Source organism: Saimiri boliviensis, chromosome 6 (assembly GCF_048565385.1).
Source record: "Saimiri boliviensis isolate mSaiBol1 chromosome 6, mSaiBol1.pri, whole genome shotgun sequence".
Lineage (NCBI taxonomy): Eukaryota > Metazoa > Chordata > Mammalia > Primates > Cebidae > Saimiri > Saimiri boliviensis.
The window spans coordinates 76,604,311-76,624,881 of record NC_133454.1 but is presented as its reverse complement, the minus strand read 5'-3'; the positions used below and the strand labels follow the sequence as shown (position 1 = coordinate 76,624,881).

Sequence of the window (20,571 nt, the reverse complement as noted above, 5' to 3'; positions counted from 1 at the left end):
TAAATATCTGGAAATACTTGGCCACAGAAGTGCTGACATACCAATTGAAACAAGAAAAACAATGTAAGTCTGCAATGGGCAGACAGAGAAGTTTTCTTAATTGGTGGTGCTAGGTTGAAACTACTTCTGTGCTCCATTCTCTCCTCTCAGCTTTCCAAAAGCCATTTGGAAATGGCAGCTGGGCTTCATCTCATTGGATATGTGGAAAGATACAGAAAGGAATCTCAAATCTGGGACTCATTGTTTCTCATCCAATAAAATGCAGTCTTGCTTCCTAAGGCCTATGGGATACAGTTTTACAGGGCTAGGGCCTTGCATACCTTCCTGCTGAGGGCATTCTTCACCTCATTATTTCTCAGACTGTAGATAATGGGGTTCAACATGGGAGTCACAACAGTGTAGGACAATGATAGGAGCTTCTTGCCCTCAGGAGAATTATTTGATTTAGGCCGGAAATAGGTGAGACTAGAAGATATATAGAAAAGAGAGACAACAAGGAGGTGTGAGGAGCACGTAGAGAAGGCTTTATGCTTCCCTTTAGCTGATGGGATCTTGAGGATGGCAGCAGCAATGCGAGTGTAGGAACACAAGATCAGCAAGCAGGGGACCATGACCACCAGAATGGTTCCAACGATGGCGTAGATCTCAAACAGTGCTGTGTCTGCACAGACCAGTCTCAGCACAGGTGGGCTGTCACAGAAGAAGTGGTTCACCTTGTTGGTGCCACAGAATGGAAAGCTGAAGAGCCACGTGGTCTGCACAGTAGCTACAGGAAAGCCTGGGAACCAGGAGGCAGCAGCCAGTTTGGCACGTGTCCTTTGGTTCATGATGACTGGGTAGTGTAAAGGACTGCAGATGGCCACATAGCGGTCATATGCCATGGTGGCCAGGAGGAAGCATTCAGCCACCCCAAAGAAGAAGAAGAAGTACATCTGAGTGGCACAGCCAAGGAAGGAGATGGTTGTGTCCTGGGCAAGCAGGGTCTCCAGCATTTTGGGCACAATGACTAGGTTGAAGCCAATCTCTAGGAAAGACAAGTTTCTGAGGAAGAAGTACATGGGGCTGTGTAGCATGGGGTCAGCGAGGGTAACCAGAATGATGAGGCTGTTTCCCGTCAGGGTGACCAGGTAGATGGTTAGAAATGTCAGGAAGAGCAATGACTGTATTTCAGTAGGCAGGGAAGAGAAGCTCAAGAGGATAAACTCACTTATTCTTGTCCAGTTCCCCATAGCCATAAGTATGGGCATAAATCCCCAACTGTGGCCCTGGAGAGACTCTTGATTGGAAGTCAGATACTCAATCTGTTTTTCAGATGTTATCTTAGTGTCAGGGATAGAGACAAGATCAGCATCTCAGCTGGAAGAGGAAGGGTCTTTTGTTGGCTAAGAAAAAAGATAAAATAAAGAGCCTTTAGTCAGAACCTAAGCACTGAAATGAGCAATATGTGACCTTTCTCCTCTCTTTTATGTTCTATTATCTTGTTAGCATTTTTACTAAAACAAACCTGATCTTGTTCACACACACTCATTTTCTTCTGCACACTTAATACTTTTGTAAAGGGTTAAGTGAAAGGGATCCTGAGGCAATGGAGTGAAGTAAGATGAAAAAGATGAAGATGAAAGATGAAAATATAAAAGATAAAGTAAGTAGAAAGTTTCCATTTGTATCTGGTATATATCAGCCTTCAGCAAAGACACATTGTTTTTGTCTTCATCTGCTGTCAGAACTATTACTTACCTTTCTGCATCCATTTAGGGACTCCAGTTCCGAAACACTTGAGAGGGTATGCAGTAAAAACATGTATTGCATCATATTTTATTTTTAAACTATTCAAAGTAGAAAAAAATAGAGGTGAAGGGATGAGTCAGAATAATGTTTATGGTGTGCGGTTTTTTGGGTTTTTTTTGGGATGGAGTTTTGCTTTTGTTACCCAGGCCAGAGTGCAATGGCGCGATCTCGGCTCACCACAACCTCTGCCTCCTGGGTTCAAGCAATTCTCCTGCCTCAGTCTCCCAAGTAGTTGGGACTACAGGTGCGTGCCACCATGCACAGCTAAGTTTTGTATTTTTAGTAGAGATGGGATTTCACATGTTGACCAGGATGGTCTCGATCACTTGACCTTGTGATCCACCCACCTCGGCCTCCTAAAATGTTGGGATTATAGGTGTGAGCCACCACGCCCAGCCGTGTGTGGTTGTTTTAATGTGCTTTCTGCATGCATTTAGGGACTCTAGTTCCAAAACAATTGACGGGATATGCAGTAAAAAAACATGTATTGTATCATATTTTATTTTAAAGTTATTCAAAGTAGAAATAATAGAGGTGAAAGCATGAGTGAGAATAATGTTTACAGAGTGTGGTTGTTTTAATGAACTTTCCCCCTCACTCAATGTGAGAATTATAGACTACTTCAAATCATATGATAGTTATTTTTTCTTGCCAAATCAGACTATGGGAAACAATGTTAGGAGTTTCCTCTTTGGTCCAGCATATCTATAACTGACAACTGATTCTTAGTATCTGCATAGTCCACTCACTCTCAAAATTAAGATCTGAGAGGAATATTATGCTACAACTCTGTGGAAAGTGAGTGTGTCCAAGGAGAGTCTGACTACTTCTCTTTCAAGAAAAGGAAAATTGGAAAAAAACAAAACAGATTCCCACAAAAAAATCTGTAAAAAATATAAGAAACATTTGAGTGAAATTTCAAAGGAAAACGTTCATGGATAAAAAGTTGTGAAACAAGAGACAGAATCTTAAATGATATAAAAAGAAAGTATTTATTCAATTTCTATGGCAGCACTGATTATACAATGATTGATTATTCATTGAAGCTTAGAATTTAATAGAGAAAATAGTTAAATAATCAATTATAACACATCACAATGGAAGTCAAAACACGGAAATATATTGTACCTTAGAGGGGCACAGGAACATATAATGTGGTATTTAAAGGCTTTCTAGGCAACAGAGATGAAAATAAAGTTGGCTAAAATACAGGATTAGGCACTGTGGGAAGATGGTGTTGGAGGCCAACAACATGGAAGATGGGCAGCTTTCTGACATGACTCAGATTCTGACATAACGGTAGCACCCAGCAACAGGTCACGGCAAGTGTGGAAAGTGCTAGGCGGGGACAGTGCTTATGAGGGCCTTCCAGGCCACGGAAACTGTATGTGCACCAGTATCACAGTATTGAGCTGTTGAAAGTGTGGATTCAAGTGAAGAGAGTTTTTCTAATTCAGATGATGATTACTGTCTTTGGAAGCACAAATGACAGAAATGTTTTAACCCTCCTCCCAAATCAGAGTCTTTTCAGTTTGGCCATAGCAGTCAGAAACCACCTGCTGCTGGAGGAAAGAAGGTTAGTGGCCTTCTGCAACTTCAGTGGCAGTGGCCACTGAACTTGGTATCTTGGGAATGAAGCAGACAGTTCGAGACCTACGATTATTTGCTTGCTAAGAAACTAAAGAGGGAATCTCAAGAGCATACAAAAAGATTAGACAAGGAATCAGATGAATATATGCGTGGTGGCAAAAAAAAAAAAATGGTATCAAAGGAAGAGGAAAAGGGGCAAGGTCACCTCAAAAGGAAATGACCTATCAAAGACAGGCTAGGCAATAGATCAGAAATAAACCATAAAAGTTGATACGAGATCACAGAGGAAGATTCTCAAGAGAAAGTGGCTGATGAAATTTCATTCAGGTTATAGGAACCATAGAAAGATCTGATAGCTCAAGTAGTCAGGATTATTGGGAACAAAAGGCAATTGAACTTCTGATGGAAAGTGCTGAAGTGGAACGAATTGGCGGCCTCTTTATGATGAATGGTAGGTGAAGAACACCGGCTGAAATTTTTCCGAATCTCTTGAAAAACATTCCTAGTATCAGTAAGGAACAAATTAAAGATGATTTTTACATTGAAAATCAAAAGGAATATGAAAATTAAAAAGCTACTAGGAAGAGGAGAACACAAGTGTTGGGGGAAAAATGAAATAAGCTACTAAAAGTCTAAATTTTCAAGATGACAATGTATCATGAGAAACTTTTTCAAGTGACGCAAATGAGGCCCTAGCCTCTCTTGATGAGTCACAGGAAGGACATGGAGAAGCCAAGTTGGATGCAGAGGAAGCCACTGAAGTTGATCATTCTCATAATTTAGATGTCTTTTAAGTACACTTTTGATCATTTGTGGAATACCCTTTCTAAAATAACACTGTAATATATAATTTTTACTAAAATTGCAATGTTATGCACTGATTAACATGAGAATCTGGAGGAAAGAGAATTGTTTTCTTGTTCTAAGTAAAAACTAATATATGTGGCAAAAGGAATCCAATTGATGGAAACATTTAAATATATCTCATGTCTGACAAAATACTTAAGAGTATATTGCACAGGATTTAATTTCTCAATCTATTGCATGTGATTATTATATTACTAGTTAATAATCTATTTTGTTTGTCATTATAACATATTATTCAAAGTTTATTTGCCTTTTCTAATTTATCTTTGCAGTAAATTGTGCTTTGGCTTTAAAATATTCCACTAAAAGATCATAATGAGACATATAAATTATTAAACTGTTACAAATGCATTCAAATTTATTTTTTCTGTGTTCCAAGAACTCAGGTAATTTTAAGGATAAAGACTAAAATTAAAAGAGGCTTATACTGATAGCTCTTCCCACTTATTTGTTTGTCAAGAAGTAAATAAATGTCAGAAAATTTTCAAAGAACTATTTGTACTTTTTTCTTTTATTTTTTTGAGACAGAGACTCAGTCTGTTACCCAGACTGGAGGCAGTGGCCTGATGTTGGCTCAGTGCCACCTCTGCCCACAGGTATAAGCAATCTCATGCTTCATCCTCCTGGGTAGCTGGGATCACAGACACCCTACCATGCCTGGCTAATTTTTATATATTTTTGTTTGTTTGTTTGTTTGTTTGTTTTTGAGACAGAGTTTCGCTCTTGTTACCCAGGCTGGAGTGCAATGGCGCGATCTCGGCCCACCGCAACCTCCGCCTCCTGGGTTCAGGCAATTCTCCTGCCTCAGCCTCCTGAGTAGCTGGGATTACAGGCACGAGCCACCATGCCCAGCTAATTTTTTGTATTTTTAGTAGAGACGGGGTTTCACCATGTTGACCAGGTTGGTCTCAATCTCTCGACCTTGTGATCCACCCGCCTCGGCCTCCCAAAGTGCTGGGATTACAGGCTTGAGCCACCGCGCCCGGCCCTAATTTTTATATTTTTAATAGAGATGGTGTTTTGCCATGTTGGCCAGGCTGGTCTAGAAATCCTGGCTCCAGGTGATCCACCTGCCTCGGCCTCCCAAAGTGCTGGGATTACAGTTGTGAGCCACCACAACCGATCTATTTGTTCTTAAATTTAACATGTGTTTTGACTTCTTAATTAACTTGGTCATATACTAAGTGTGATCTACACATGCTAAATGTGATCTATACCTGTGGTTTTTTTTTTTTTTTTTAATTCCCAGGTCGGGCGTGGTGACTCAGATCTGTAATCTCAATATTTTGGGAGGCTGAGATGAGAGAATGGCTTGAGCCCAGGAGTTTGAGATCAACCTGGGCAACATAGTGAGACCCTGCCTCTAATTAAAAAAAGAAAAAAAAATCCCAGTGGCAGCCTGCCTAAGACTGCTTAAGACAAATAATTAATGTTCCTGAAAAAGTGAGCCAAACAAATGGAGCTGGAATAATAAATAGTAAGAAAGGTAATGAAGATATTACTAAGTAAAAAGAAATCAATCATTTAATAGTGAGAACTCATGAAACAACAGAGAAAATCAAAGAATGACTAACAACCAGTATGTCCCTGTGAACAATTTGGTTTTCAAGAATATATTCAAAACATTACAGAATCTAAGCAGAAAAAAAATTTCTTAAAATAATACTTAACACACTGAAATTGGGCTGCTCTGTGGCACTAACAAGTAAAAAAAAAAACCCAAAATTTATAATTTTGAGGAAAATACTGGTAATTTTAGCAACTGTAATTGCTCAAGCTCTCTCCCTCTCACACACGTATGCACACACACACACACACACACACACATACACACATACCTATAAAGTTTTGAATGAAACAAAAGGATCAATGATATTCGTAACACAGTATATCAGTTAGAACTTCTGTTTTATAAGACAATCTAGGCTTTTGTACTTCAGAATAAACAGAATAAAGTCATGGGAGATAGGAACATAACAATTTAAACTAATGGGACATAACTAAGATATCAAAGGAGATATCCATCTTCTGAGAAAAAAGTAAATAATTGGAGAAATATGTAAACATCTGTAATCTGTACTACCAACAACATAAAATAAAATACTCTTGAATAGGTTATCACAAAAATGTTCAACGTGTTGTAAGAAAAATATACCTGGAAATAAAAAATGTCATTAGGAAATTAAAAGACTGTGAAAAACAGTCCTGGATACTGAAGGAAACGGAATTAAGAGAATGTTTAAGAAATTGAGGAATACTATGAAATGATAAAAATTACAGACTAAATTAAAAACTCAGTAAATAAAAATAGATAAATTTCTAGAAACATAGAATGGCACATCAAAGTGGAAAAATGATAGACAAAATGCTAGCAAAAAATAAAAAATTGTTGAGCTAATAATTTTAAAGTATTTCTTACCATACCACAAAATTTATGAAAATATACTCACTAATATCTTAATCATTGTCCTAGTTTCCTTTTAATTTTGAGGGTAGAGAAAACTTTAAGTTTGCAGAGAGAAAACAAATAAAATAGAAAACTCAAATCCACAAAACCACACAAGCCACAGCCAAAACACCTTTCAGGATATACACCAAAAAAAAAAAAAAAAAAAAAAAAAAAAAAGATAAAATAACTCAGAAGAACAATAGATTTTGCTGAACACACATATGACAAAATGAAGTACATTCAGGTTTGTATGAATTTGGATGAGAATAATTTTACTATCACACAAGAAACAAACAAACAAAAAACCTAAATTGCTCTTCAAATCAACTTAGAAAACAAAATAGAAACAGAAAGAGAAAATAGAATTAAAAGCAGAAATTAATTTCAAATATTTAAAACTGATAGATCTAAGATTTGGCCCTTTGAAAAATTAAGTAAAGATAAATTGTTGAAAATACCAAATAAAGAAATAATGAAGAAAACAAAAATATGTAATTTAGCAAGAAAATATGTAAAATAATCTCAGATATAGAATGAAACTTTAAAAATTATAAGCAAATACTACTGCATTAATAAATGTCAGATTTTTAAAACGAAGTAGCTTTCTAGTAGAATGTAAGGATCAGCCTTGAACAAAACAGATAAAAAAAGAGTAGTTCAAAGTAATTTTATCAAAAGATTACAATGCAAAAGTCCATTAACCAGGATAGTTTAGTGCTTGAGGTAATTTACTCCTTCAGGGAACACATAAATCTTGTGATTTATCTTTAGATGAACTGTTTCAGAACAAAGAAAAAGATGCAGTGTTTTCCAATTAATACTATGAAAATTACCTATACCTATTTTCTTTTCTTTTTTTTTTTTTTTTTTTGAGACGGAGTTTCACTCTTGTTACCCAGGCTGGAGTGCAATGGCGCGATCTCGGCTCACCGCAACCTCCACCTCCTGGGTTCAGGCAATTCTCCTGCCTCAGCCTCCTGAGTAGCTGGGACTACAGGCACGCGCCACCACGCCCAGCTACTTTTTGTATTTTTAGTAGAGACGGGGTTTCACTATGTTGACCAGGACGGTCTCGATCTCTTGACCTCGTGATCCACCCGCCTCAGCCTCCCAAAGTGCTGGGATTACAGGCTTGAGCCACCGCGCCCGGCAACCTATACCTATTTTCAAAGCAGCACATACAATATGTACACAAAAAAGCCCAAAGACTAATCTGACTTGTGAATATAAGTGCAAAATTAAGAAATAAAATGTAATTATTTTACATCCAAAACTAAATATATATGGCCAAGTAGGATTTATTATAGGAATGCAAATATATTTTGTAATTCAGAAATAATCAAATGTAATTTATCTCATCAAGATTTCAATCAAGAAAAATGTTAACCTCAGCAAATCCTAAAAACGTTTGAAAGTTCAATATTTATCTCTAAAAAATCCAATACAGCAAAGTTTTATAACGTTTGAAGAGAAGACTACTTTCTTAATGAAACCTGAATATTATATAAATAGCCAATTCTGAGATTAGTAGTATAATATTGGAGCAATGGTTCTGAGAATTTGGGAATTATGGAACCCTTCTACAATCTGACAACAGTTATGAACTCCTTCTCCTCCCAAATTTACATATATCCATGTGTAAAAAATTTTGCATATAATTTTGGAGGGTTTATGGATATTCTGAAGATCATAGATGTTGTTGAAATTTTAATGACACTATTGGTTTTAAAATTCTGGCCAAAATAATATGATAAAAATAATAAACAAGGCATAAACATTGGAAAAGAAAATAGAGAGTTATCATTAATTTCAGAAGAAAAGTTGCTCAATGACAGAAAACTAAGTTGTTAAATGAGTTGACTAGTAATACAACGTAGTTTAAGAAGGAATATTTTTCTTATATACAAGGAAAAAACAGTAAAAAATAAATTTCTTGTTATGAATAAAATCCAAAAATCTTGAAATAAACATATCAGGAAACAATTAGTATCCTATTTAAAATAATCAAAGCCTTAAGAAATGTCATAATATAATCTTGAACAAATTTAATGTCATATTGTGTTTACGACTAGAGAAATAGTTTTATAAAAATATAAATTTTTGTCAAATTATTAAAAATATTTAAAGTAATTCCAAAATTTAAAAAACAACCCTATGTTTGTGACCATATGGTAAAATATTTTGTAATATTATTTGTATTTTATAACATTATTTATAACATGAAAATATTTTATAAATCTCTATACATGCTTTAAGTATAATATATTTGTATTAGACAAATCATGGAAACATAATGCAGTCCAGAAATAGTGTATATACAAGAAAAATACAATAAAGAACTCTGGGCAATGCAAAAAAGCCCAGTTAAATTCTCATCAGTTAAACATCATAAAATGTTACATTCAATATAGATGATGATTTAAATGTTGAAATTCTGCTCTGGTTGAGTGTGAAGAAAATAGGTTTATATTTTATTGTATATGCTTGTGGTCTTTCTAAGCAATATACTAAAGAAAATTTCCTGAAGAAAAAAGATGATTAGCCCAAATAAAAATTAAATAATTTTAAACATAAAACTCAAAATTAGAAAAAAATTGAAATCAAAATAAGAAAATGTCTTAAGATATACGGCAAAAGATCTACAGATGTTCCAAGAGTAGAAATTTAGGTAGAGGGGGCATAAAAGCCAACATAGACCAGTGGTACCGAGAGCCCAGAAATAAATGCACACACACACACAGTCAACTGATATTCAACAAGTGTGTCAAGAACACACAATATAGAAAAGGATAATCTTTTCAATAAATGATTTCAGGAAAACTGAATATTCAAATGCAAAATCATGAATTTTTCTTTCAGCTTTTATTATAACACACACAATAATCAACTCAAAATGAATTAAAAATGTAAATGTAAGAACTGAAACTACTGAGCACTTTGGGAGGCTGAGGCAGGCAGATCACCTGAGGCCAAGAGTTCGAGACCAGCCAGCCAATATGGCAAAATCCCATCTCTGCTAAAAACACAAAAATTAGCCAGGTGTAGTGGTGCATGCCTGTGATCTCAGCTATTTGAGAGGCTGAACCAGGAGAATCGCTTGCACCCAGTAGGCGGAGGTTGCAGTGAGCCGAGAGTGCCCCATTGCACTCCAGCCTGGGTGACAAGAGTGACACTTCATCTAAACAAAACAAAACAAAACAAAAACAACTGAAACTATGAAAGTCCTGAAAAAAATATATAGGGCATAGCTTTGTGACATTGGGTCTGGCAACAATTTTTTGGATATGGCACCAAAAGCACAAGCAATAAAGGCAAAATTTGGCAAGTGGGACATCAAGCTAAAAACCTTCTATGCAGCAAAGTCAATAGAGCAAAGAGACAACCTACAGAATGCAAGCAAATATTTGCAAACCATATATCTGATAAGAGTTTAATAGCCAAAATATATAATAAATGCCTACAACTTAGTAGCCAGGAAAATAAGTAAGCTGATTTTAAAATGGACAAAAGACTTGAATAGATGTTTCTTTAAGAAGACATACAAATGGCCAACAGGTGATGAAAAGATGCTCAACATCAGTAGTTATCAGGGAAATGCCAGTCAGAACTACAGTGAGTTATCACCTTACACCTGTCAGGATGGCTATTATCAAATAAATAAACCCAACAGACAAAAACAAAGGAACAAAACAAAGCAAGTCTTAGTGAGCAGGTAGAGACGTTGGAAGCCTTGTGCACTGCTGGTGGGAATGTAACATGTTACAGCCACTGTGGAAAACAGTATGGAGGATCCTCTAGAAACTAAAAATAGATCCAACAATTCTGCTTTTTGGAATATATCCAAAGAAACTGAGATTAGGATTTTGAAGTGATATGTGCACTCTCATGCTCATTGCAACGTTATTCACAATAGCCAAGATACAAAAATGACCTAAATGTTCATTGACAGTTTAGTAAATGAAGAAAATGTGGCATATAAATACAGTGGAACAGTATTCAGCCTTAAAAGAAGACAACCTGCTGTCTGCAACAACGGGGATAAATGTGAAAGAGATTGCACTAGGTGAAACAAGCCAGTAATTGAAGGACAGTACATGATTCCACTTATATGAGCTATCTAAAACAATCCAACTTACAGAAACAGAATGTAGAGTAGTGTATATTAGGTTCTGGGGAGAGGGTAATAGGAGTTGCTTTCCAATGGTAAAGTTTCAGTTTGGCAAGATGATTAAGTTCTAGAGATCTGCTGTACCACATGGTACCTATAGATAACAATACAGTACTGTGTACTCAATATTTTTTTAAGTGAGTAGATCTCATGTTTCAAGTGTTCTTAACACATGCACACATACACACAAGCAAAAGGCACAATGATTTCACATATAAACATGTTCAATGTTGCATCATTATAGTGTCAAAATTGTGTCAGTAATCTACACATGATTGGGTCAATTATAACCTAAAGCATTTAAGTAAATACCATGTAAACATATAAGTCATTTTTTATTGCATTTTAGGTTTTGGGGTACATGTGAAGAACATGCAAGGTTGTTGAATAGGTACACACATGGCAGTGTGGTTTTCTGCCTTCTGTCCCCTCGCCTGTATCTGTCATTTCTCCCCATGCTATCTCTTCCCACCTTCCCACCCCCCTGTCCCTCCCCCATTTCCCCCCAACGGACCCCAGTGTGTAGTGCTCCCCTCCCTGTGTCCATGTGTTCTCATTGTTCAACACCCACCTATGAGTGAGAACATGCGGTGTTTGATTTTCTGCTCTTGTGTCAGTTTGCTGAGAATGATGGTTTCCAGGTACATCCATGTCCCTACAAAGGACGTGAACTCATCGTTTTTGATGGCTGCATAATGTTCCATGGTGTATATGTACCACATTTTCCCTATCCAGTCTATCATCGTTGGGCATTTGGGTTGGTTCCAGGTCTTTGCTATTGTAAACAGTGCTGCAATGAACAGTCGTGTACATGTGTCCTTATAGTAGAATGATTTATAATCCTTTGGATATATACCCAGTAATGGGATTGCTGGGTCAAATGGGATTTCTATTTTTAGGTCCTTGAGGAATCGCCACACTGTTTTCCACAATGGTTGAATTAATTTACATTCCCACCAACAGTGTAAAAGTGTTCCTATTTCTCCACATCCTCTCCAGCATCTGTTGTTTCCCGATTTTTTAATGATCGCCATTCTAACTGGTGTGAGATGGTATCTCAATGTGGTTTTGATTTGCATTTCTCTGATGACCAGTGATGATGAGCATTTTTTCATATGTTTGTTGGCCTCCTGTATGTCTTCTTTTGTAAAGTATCTGTTCACATCCTTCACCCATTTTTGAATGGGCTTGTTTGTTTTTTTCTTGTAGATCTGTTTTAGTTCTTTGTAAATTCTGGATATCAGCCCCTTGTCAGATGGGTAGACTGCAAAAATTTTTTCCCATTCTGTTGGTTGCCAATTCACTCTACTGACATATAAGTCATTTTTAAAGAACATTACCACTCACCATAAAATAGTAAATGGAAAAAAATCACAAAAATACATATGATTACATGTAAAATTTCAAACTCATAAATATGTGCATAGCAATTTGCAAATTTTTATCAATAGTCACTTTCAAGTGGTAGGAAGAGAGATGGGATTCTATCTCCTTAATTTTGCTTTCTGGGTTTTTTAATTCTGCAATGAGCTACACGTGTTATATAGCAGCAATAAAAGCAGTAATAATAAAAAAAATTATGACCTCATGTTGGTAATATTTGCTTAATACATAAAAGAATTATGCTATGTGTGTTACTTTTCCCTTTTTCAAATTCTTCTAACAATAACTGTCTGATCTAGATGCTATTATTATCCTCCCTTTGTTGCCACTTGATGAATTGAAGTTTATATACATTATGTAATGCATTAAAGAATTTAGTAATTTGTTTACATGGGCAGTAAAAGGCAGAGTCTGCATTCAAAACCATAATCAGAAAAAAATATAACAAAAGCAGCACCTGGGTTTTAACAAGGTATGCAATATGAATACAGCATATTCTTTAGGTCTCATTTTTTTGTCCCCTTGTCATCCAGGTACCTTAATCTTCACCAATGCTGAGGATAAACATATTATTGAAAAAATTACTTTTTTACATGATTCTATACCAAGAATTGGAAAACTTCTTTCTGTAAAAGGCTAGACATAAAATATTTCATGCTTTGTGGACCATGTGATCTGTCATAACTACTCAATACCTAGACAAATTCTTGCATGCACGTGTGCCCATACACACACGTAAATAAACAACATATATGATACCTAGTGTATATAATATAAGTATACAAATATATAATTAGGCATATAAACATATACAATACCTAAGCAAATGTGCATGGCTGAGTTCTGATAAAACTTTACAGACATCAAAATTTTATTAAAATTTTATATAATTTTAAGAAGCTATAAACTATCACTCTTTTAACATTTTTGACAATTTGAGAAATATAAAAGTCATCTTTAGTTTATGGGCCATATAAAACAGGGCTGAATAGATTTTGTCCATGAATTTTAGTTTGCTAATAACTGCCTATACCCTTGCTCATGACATCACCTGTAATTGCATGTACCCCCTCCTCCACCTGGCTGACTTCTTTCTTCTCATCTTAAAAGCTAAAATGTGTCTCCCTTGTGATGCTTCCAGATAGGGTTATTCCTGTTTCTTTTAAAAAAATTTTAATTATTTAGTTGTATTTAAGTTATCTAATGATATCTGAATTTTCAAATTTAATCTGTAAACTCCTTCAGACTAGAACTTCTTATTTTATTTACAGGAACGAGCCCAATGTCTGCCCATATTAAGCAATTTATGTGTATTTTTGGGTGAATGAGTATAAGAATAAATACATGAACTTTAGAATGTTCATTATTCCTAAGTTTCCATTGGATTTCATAACCAACTACATCCTACTAAAATGACCTTCAAGCTGGGTGCGGTGGCTCACGCCTGTAATCCCAGCACTTTAGGAGGCCAAGGCAGGCAGATTACTTGAGGTCAGGAGTTCAAGACCAGCCTGGCCAACATGGTGAAACCCTGTCTCTACTAAAAATACAAAGATTAGTCAGTCACGATGGTGTAATCCCAGTTGTAATCCCCGTAATCCCAGTTACTTGGGAGGCTGAGACAGGAGAATTGCTTGAGCCTGGGAGGTGGAGGTTGCAGTGAGCTGAGACCACGCCACTGCATACCAGCCTGGGGGACAGAGCGAGACTCTGTCTCCAAAACAAACAAACAAACAACCACTTTTACTAAAAGCTCCATTTCGTGACAGCTGTGTTGTGTGTGATGCTGGTGGAGAGGACTGTGGAAGAGAAATGGCAGAGATGAAAGGGCCTGCTAAGGTTCCTATAGAACTTCTGGAAACTACTGGGAAAGAAGAACTGGCAACCTGTTTCCAGTGTAGGAGACACTGAAGAAGCTAATGGCCCTTGGCCAGCCCACAGGCTCCTTGCCAGTTCCTCTAGAACTCCCCCAGGAGCAGCTATTTGCTAATCATCTGACCAACTGTCCCTAGAATAGAAACCCACTCTCCTAGGCCTTCAGTAACCATAAAACTGCCTGAAAGAAGTAGTGTCTCCATAAAGAAGGATGAGCTCATGTCCTTTGCAGGGACATGGATGAAGCTGGAAACCATCATTCTCAGCAAACTAACACAAGAACAGAAAACCAAACACCACATGTTCACACTTTTAAGTGGGAGTTGAACAATGAGAACACATGGACACAGGGAGGGGAACATCACACACAGGAGCCTGTTGCAGGGTGGGGGACTTAGGGAGGGATATCATTAGGAGAAATACCTAATGTAGATGATGGGGTGACGGGTGCAGCAAACCACCATGGCATGTATAGACCTATGTAACAAACCTGCACATTTTGCACATGTATCCCAGAACGTAAAGTATAATAATAATAAGAAGAAGAAGAAGTAGGGTCTCCTGATATCCTCTGCCTCATGAATGTTCTAGTGAGGAAAGTCTTCCTTGAATTAATCAGAAGAAAATCAAAACCTGGAGGAGGTGTGTGCCCTATGGAAGCTCCAGCTACTAAAATTTTTCTAACCCAGAAAGCTTTATGGGATAGAGTTATGAAAAAAAAATCCTGTCATTTATTTCTTCTGCAGTCTTAGATCTCACTTACCTTACAGGCAAAGAAAAAAGAGACCTAAAGAAATGAGGAACTGATGAGATCTTCCTAGTTGAGCAGAGAAATAAAATTAAGTATCCCACAAACCCTGCTCAAACCTTGTCCAGTTGAGCAACTGAACCTGGAGAGTGGCCCCTGATAGATTAGGACCTTGGTAAAAAGCCTTACCTGTGTCCAACAGGAACATGTGTCTTGTTCAGTTCTGCCTGACATCTATGCTTTATGCATGCCCTTCATGCACAACTTTCACAAATGTAACCTAAGAGCTTTCTATCTTTTTGGCTTTCAGCAAAGCCAAAAGAGGAATCAGGGAAGCCCTATTCCTTGTTCTGGCTGAACTATTAAATGACTGGAGCTGTAACCAGCTCATTGCTGCCTTGTGTGTCATACGTGTGTCAGAGGTGAGTGAGCGCAGTAGGAGTTGGCCATGCTCCCTGCCCTGGCTTTCAGAGACTTATTCCCAGTCGTGCCTCTTTTGTCCTCAGGGCCAGCTGGAGTGCTGGCACCTGTATTTCACCGCCCACCCCCCCAAATCCCTGGTGTTTCAAGGATCACCTAAGTTCCTCTTCCTTCCCTTTTGCAGGAGGACCTGATCTTTTTTGAATCTACTGTCCTTTGGGATCCAAAGAAATATCAGATGTTGAAAGGATGAATTCAAAAAGAAAAACCATATTCTAGGGATATAGGGTTGTGCAAAGTAAAGGACAAAAGTTTTGGATTCCTAGTGATCTAAGTTTAAAACCAGCTCTCAAATTCACTGGCCTGTGATATTTAGTCATTTATTAAACTTTCTGAGTTTCAGTTTCCATATGGCTTAGACAAAGATCATAAGGATTACTTTATAGGATTGGTGTGATGAGATGAAGTATATTAGCAATCATATTAATATGTTACAACATATATGCATACTTAAAACCTCATATGAACATGATGTTACTATAACTTATGTGGCAATAAATTTTCATTTATTTAACAAATACGTATTGAGTAATTACTACATGCCAGGCATTGCACTAGACCCTGAGATAGAGAAATGAACAAAACATTGAAGTCTCTGTCTCATAAAGCATATATTTGAACGGGGGAATTTAGGTGTTGAACAAATAACTGATTAAGTACATAAGACTAGGTAGCCATTATAAACAAAATTTGAGAGGGAGGAATAGGAAACTGCTGACAGAAAAGATTCAGTCAAGTAGACTTCCTTTAGTATAAATCTGCAAGAGCGGGTGGGAGTGTTGGCTAATCTTAGGCTGGTCATTGTTAAGGAAAATGTATAAGTGGAAGATACAATTTCTTGTACAAATGTTCATTAAAGGAATTGAGGCTCTAAGATTTTGAAATGGTTAGTGAGCAGCCCAAGATAGAAATAGTGATTTAGGTTTTAAGAATCATACAGTTTTACAGACAGGAATAATTATGATTTTTTGTTGAACTACAATTTTTAAAGCAAAAGAATGGGAAAATATCTTAATTTCATCAATGGGTAATTGATTTAAAATTGTCTATTTTCCACTGGAATATAATGAATTGTACATGTCATATTAATATGGGATAAATACACATGGAATAAACTCCCAGATAATTTTTATGTGAGGGAAACACGAGATGAGTGATGTTATATTCACATCACACAAATTAAAAATATTGTACTTAGATATATAAAATATGCACATTGACCCTTGAACAACATGGGTTTGAACTTTGTGGGTTCAGTATATGTCAATTTTTTTTCCATGGGATGCCATGTGGAGGGTTGATTTTTCATATTCACAGGTCCCACAGGGCACACAGTGGTACCTAAGTAGGAGTGTGTTCAGTGACTGAACCACCCCCCAAATGCAGAATGAGCTGCAAAACAAAAGAACAAGGCAGACAAATCCAGTTTTTCGGTAAAAGATAATTTACTAGGGAACTTCCAAATGGAATTGTGGTCTTGGAAAGCAACCAGGCAGGTAGATGTTCAACCTATTATCCCCAGCCCCAGCATGTATGTACCACAGGGAAAGGGTATGCAGCTCTATACAGACAATTAAAGGCAACACTACAGAACAGGCCAAAGTGTTACGTGCATCATAGCCTATAATTTGTGCAGTAACATCAAGGTTGCTTTGATTTAAAAGCAGGACTTATAGTAAGCAGATGTTCTGACACTAAAAACAGAAAATAAAATAGGAATCAGGAGGCATTCACAGGAATGGAGTTTACCAGGAGTCAACATGGTGGATTAGCATCCGAGATGGAGTCACTTTTGTCTCCATACTCAACCTCCCTAATTCTGCTCTTACAATCGCATGCACCCACCTCTTCATGGTGGTCCCTGAGCCTCTGGCAGGCTGCAGTCATTTCTGATGACATGGGTGATATGTTGCATCAGTTTGTTTTCTGCTTTTAAGCAGAGGCTCCAGCAACAATACAAACGACAACAGGTGATGACACTTATGTCAAGACAAAGAATTAATAATGCCTTTTACCAACATGTTCCTCAGGGTCCAAACCAAAAGGCATAAAGCAAAGAAGCAACAGGAACAGAAGACTATAGGTGGAAATACAAGTGTTTAGTAGGTACTTGGCAGGGCAGCTCTTTGCCATCAAGCTTTGTCTCTGTTGGTTAAGACACGGGCAGCCCAACAATAATGGGCTGGAGGTACTTACCAAGAATATTACCCTAGGGGTGAAGTGTTGGCATTATCTGTAAAGTTGTAGGGGTAGCAAAGAACCATGTCAAATGGCCAACCAGACTGCCTTTTAAATGGGTCCATGTCCCAGTGTCTTGGTGTGTGGAGTATCTTGGCCCAGACTGCAGTAGAATCAGTGGAGACCACTTTAGTTGACTGGGGAATTCCTCTTTCTGGCAAGAAATGCCCTATTTAACCTGGGGGATGTTCCCAGTCCAGTCCCTATTTGTAGGTTAAATATTCTATATGACCTGAGAGAAGTGTCCTCTCCCCAGGCTTGAGATCTTGGGGAGTGCTAAATAACATTTGCCATTGCCCTCTATCACTCCAGTAGAAATGTATCTGGTTAGGCCTTTTTTACAACTCTGATAAATGGACCTTCCTCTATGGTGATCCTGAGTCATTATTAGATTGCTAACCTCGTATTCATTTCAACTGAATTAAGACATCTAACGGCTTGAGGCAAAACCTTTGCCCTCTCATTCAAGGTATTGGATTGTGAGAATGGATATAGTTGTGCCTTCAAAATGCCATTTTTCCTTTTAATCAACCTTGCTGCTTGGGGACTATATGGCAAGTGAATTCTCTATCTATAGTTTTTTCATATGCCTAGTCTTGGACATCATGTCCAGTAAAATGTGTGCCTCAGTCACTATCAATGGATCAAAGATAACCACACATGACACGGAATTGTTCCAAGGCCTTGATGATTGCTATTTGGTTTGCCCTTTTATAAGGGAAGGCCTGCAACAATCCCATGGCAGTATCTACATATGCTAGTGCATACTTTTATCCATAGCTTACTGACAGGGGTCCAATGTAGTCTAATTGCCAGTCTCTCGCAGGGGCAGCTGTCTTATATATTTGTCTAGGGTTATGTGGGATATGGTGGGGGTGGGATATGGTGGGGCACAGGTGAAAGCACTGCTGCTACTGCTGCCACTACACCTGCAGAGTGGAGAAGCACGGCCCACTACTGCTCTGCGATACCAACTGTGTCTACGTATTCAGTCAACAAGCTCAGATGATTGAAAGAAGCCAGTGCTCTAATTTTGGCTGGGCTTTCTGCCTTCATGGTGCTGGGAGGTGAATCTGAGTGGTGTGGTGAAGCATGACACACAGTTAGGCTCACAGGGGTTCTTGTAGCCTTTCCACCTGGCAGGTGGAAAAAAACCCGAAAGAGTTTTCTAAGTACATTCATCTTGACCTATTGGGTAAGCCAAGTTGTAAGACCATTGGATACTTCCCAGCTGTCTGTACAGGTAACTGTAGGCCATGGCTCATGGGTACAAATCAGCCATGTAGCTCAGAGTTCTGCCCATTGTCTGCTTTGCTGCATTCCCATCTCAAACCAGATAGCATCTGTCTGTGGTTGTACAGTGACTTCTGTCCATACACAAGGATTATTTCAGTTGTACTCATCTGAGTACTATGTGTTTTCAGGAAAGAGGGCCATGCCTTTGGGTACCATTGGAGGGATCTCCTGTGGGGGCTTCACAAGAAGGGCAGCACTGGCCTCATAGTGTACTGGCCCTAAGATAGCATGCAGTTCATTCCCCAAGGGACTTGTGGAGAGGTCACTACAGGTTACAAGTATGCATGCCAATTTTGTAAAGAGGAAGCTTGAGCAATAGCTGATACATGGCTAGCAAACAACACTTCTATTCAGCCTTTAGTAGGAAGAACTCTTCTTACTGTTACTAGCAAAGCAACAGTCACAGGTTCAACTTGTCATAAAGCTTTGTATATCCCCAGGACTGGTTGTTTCACGAGGGAATAGCAGGTTTCAGCGTCTTTCCATTGTTACAACCAAAATCCTAAGGGAACTGCTGTCCCGTGCTGGACTTGCCAAAGGACCCAACTGATCCCCTCAGAGATTATGGTCATATCCAAAGACATTGGTATCCCAGGAAGGGGAAACCCTAAGCCTTGTGCCCGAGCCAGTAGTATTTTAGCCTTCTCAAGTGCATCTTCTTCTTCTTTATCTCAGCACCAACTAGATTCCTTCTTTACTAGTTGGCATAGGGGACACAAACATTGAATTAAATGTGAAGTAAATATCCAAAAAGACGTAGGAAACTTTGTAACTGTTTAACTGTCTTAGATGTGGAAGACTGTTGTATTTTGTCAATGACTGTGCCTGGGATAAGATGTGTCTTACCTAAGGAAAGTGTGCCTGGGATAAGATGTGTCTTACCCAACCAAGTGACCCCTGAGAACTTTACAGCAACCCTGTCCCTTGTATCTTTTTCAGGTTGATGACCTATCCTATCCACTGGAGAATGGCACACAGTGCATCCAGGTGTTGCTGTGGCAATGACAAGTCTTCAGGGATTAGCATAGTCATCAATATAATGCCTGTGAATCACAGCATAAAGCAATGCTAAAGAAGGCAGTAGCCAAATCTAACAGAGCATGATGAGTGCCATATTCTTCATTATTTGTTTTATCACTTGAGTTCTATTTGGCACTATATGGAAACAACCCCCAAATGTTCAGAAAGAGCCAAGAAACTAAGAACAAGGCATACAAATCCAGTTTGTCAGTAAAGGGTGGGTTATTGGGGAACTTACCAATGGAAGCCTGGTCTTGAGCAGCAGCAAAACAGGTAGATCTCTGCACCTGTTACACTCAGACCACGGGTTTATATACCATAGGGAAAGGGTGTATGTGCTCTGTATAAGACAAAGGCAACCTTCTGGAACAGAAAAGAATGCTATATCCATCATAGCCTGTAACTTGTATGATAATTTCACAAAGGCAGAATTTATAGTGAGTATAAGTTCTCATACTAAGGATGGAAAATAAAATAAGAATCAGAAAGTATTCATGAGACTGGAGCTAATCCAAAGTCAACATGGCAGATTAGCATTCAAGAGGGAGTCGCTTTTGTCTCTGCAGCACAGATATCAGTACACATGGAGGGGTTCTTAAAACCAATGCCCAAGATATAGACAGTTGACTGTAAATAGAAAATTTCTGGAAGGATACACAAAAAATTGTT

General features: G+C 37.9%; 1 protein-coding gene and 1 pseudogene across 1 annotated transcript; one reads left to right on the top strand and one right to left on the bottom strand.

Moving 5' to 3' along the window:
• Positions 1-296: 296 nt before the first annotated feature.
• OR10A5 (olfactory receptor family 10 subfamily A member 5) lies at positions 297-1,244 on the bottom strand. Its single transcript, XM_003919789.4, has one exon. The coding sequence runs from the start codon at positions 1,233-1,235 to the stop codon at positions 297-299; it is 939 nt and encodes a 312-aa protein (XP_003919838.2). The 5' UTR covers positions 1,236-1,244.
• A 1,775-nt stretch (positions 1,245-3,019) lies between these two features.
• LOC101037418 (phosphorylated adapter RNA export protein pseudogene) lies at positions 3,020-4,172 on the top strand (annotated as a pseudogene).
• Positions 4,173-20,571: the final 16,399 nt, after the last annotated feature.

What these genes read in the sequence shown, in the direction of transcription:
- OR10A5 (XM_003919789.4), bottom strand. Translation starts at nt 1,235, where the DNA reads ATGGCTATGGGGAACTGGACAAGAATAAGTGAGTTTATCCTCTTGAGC.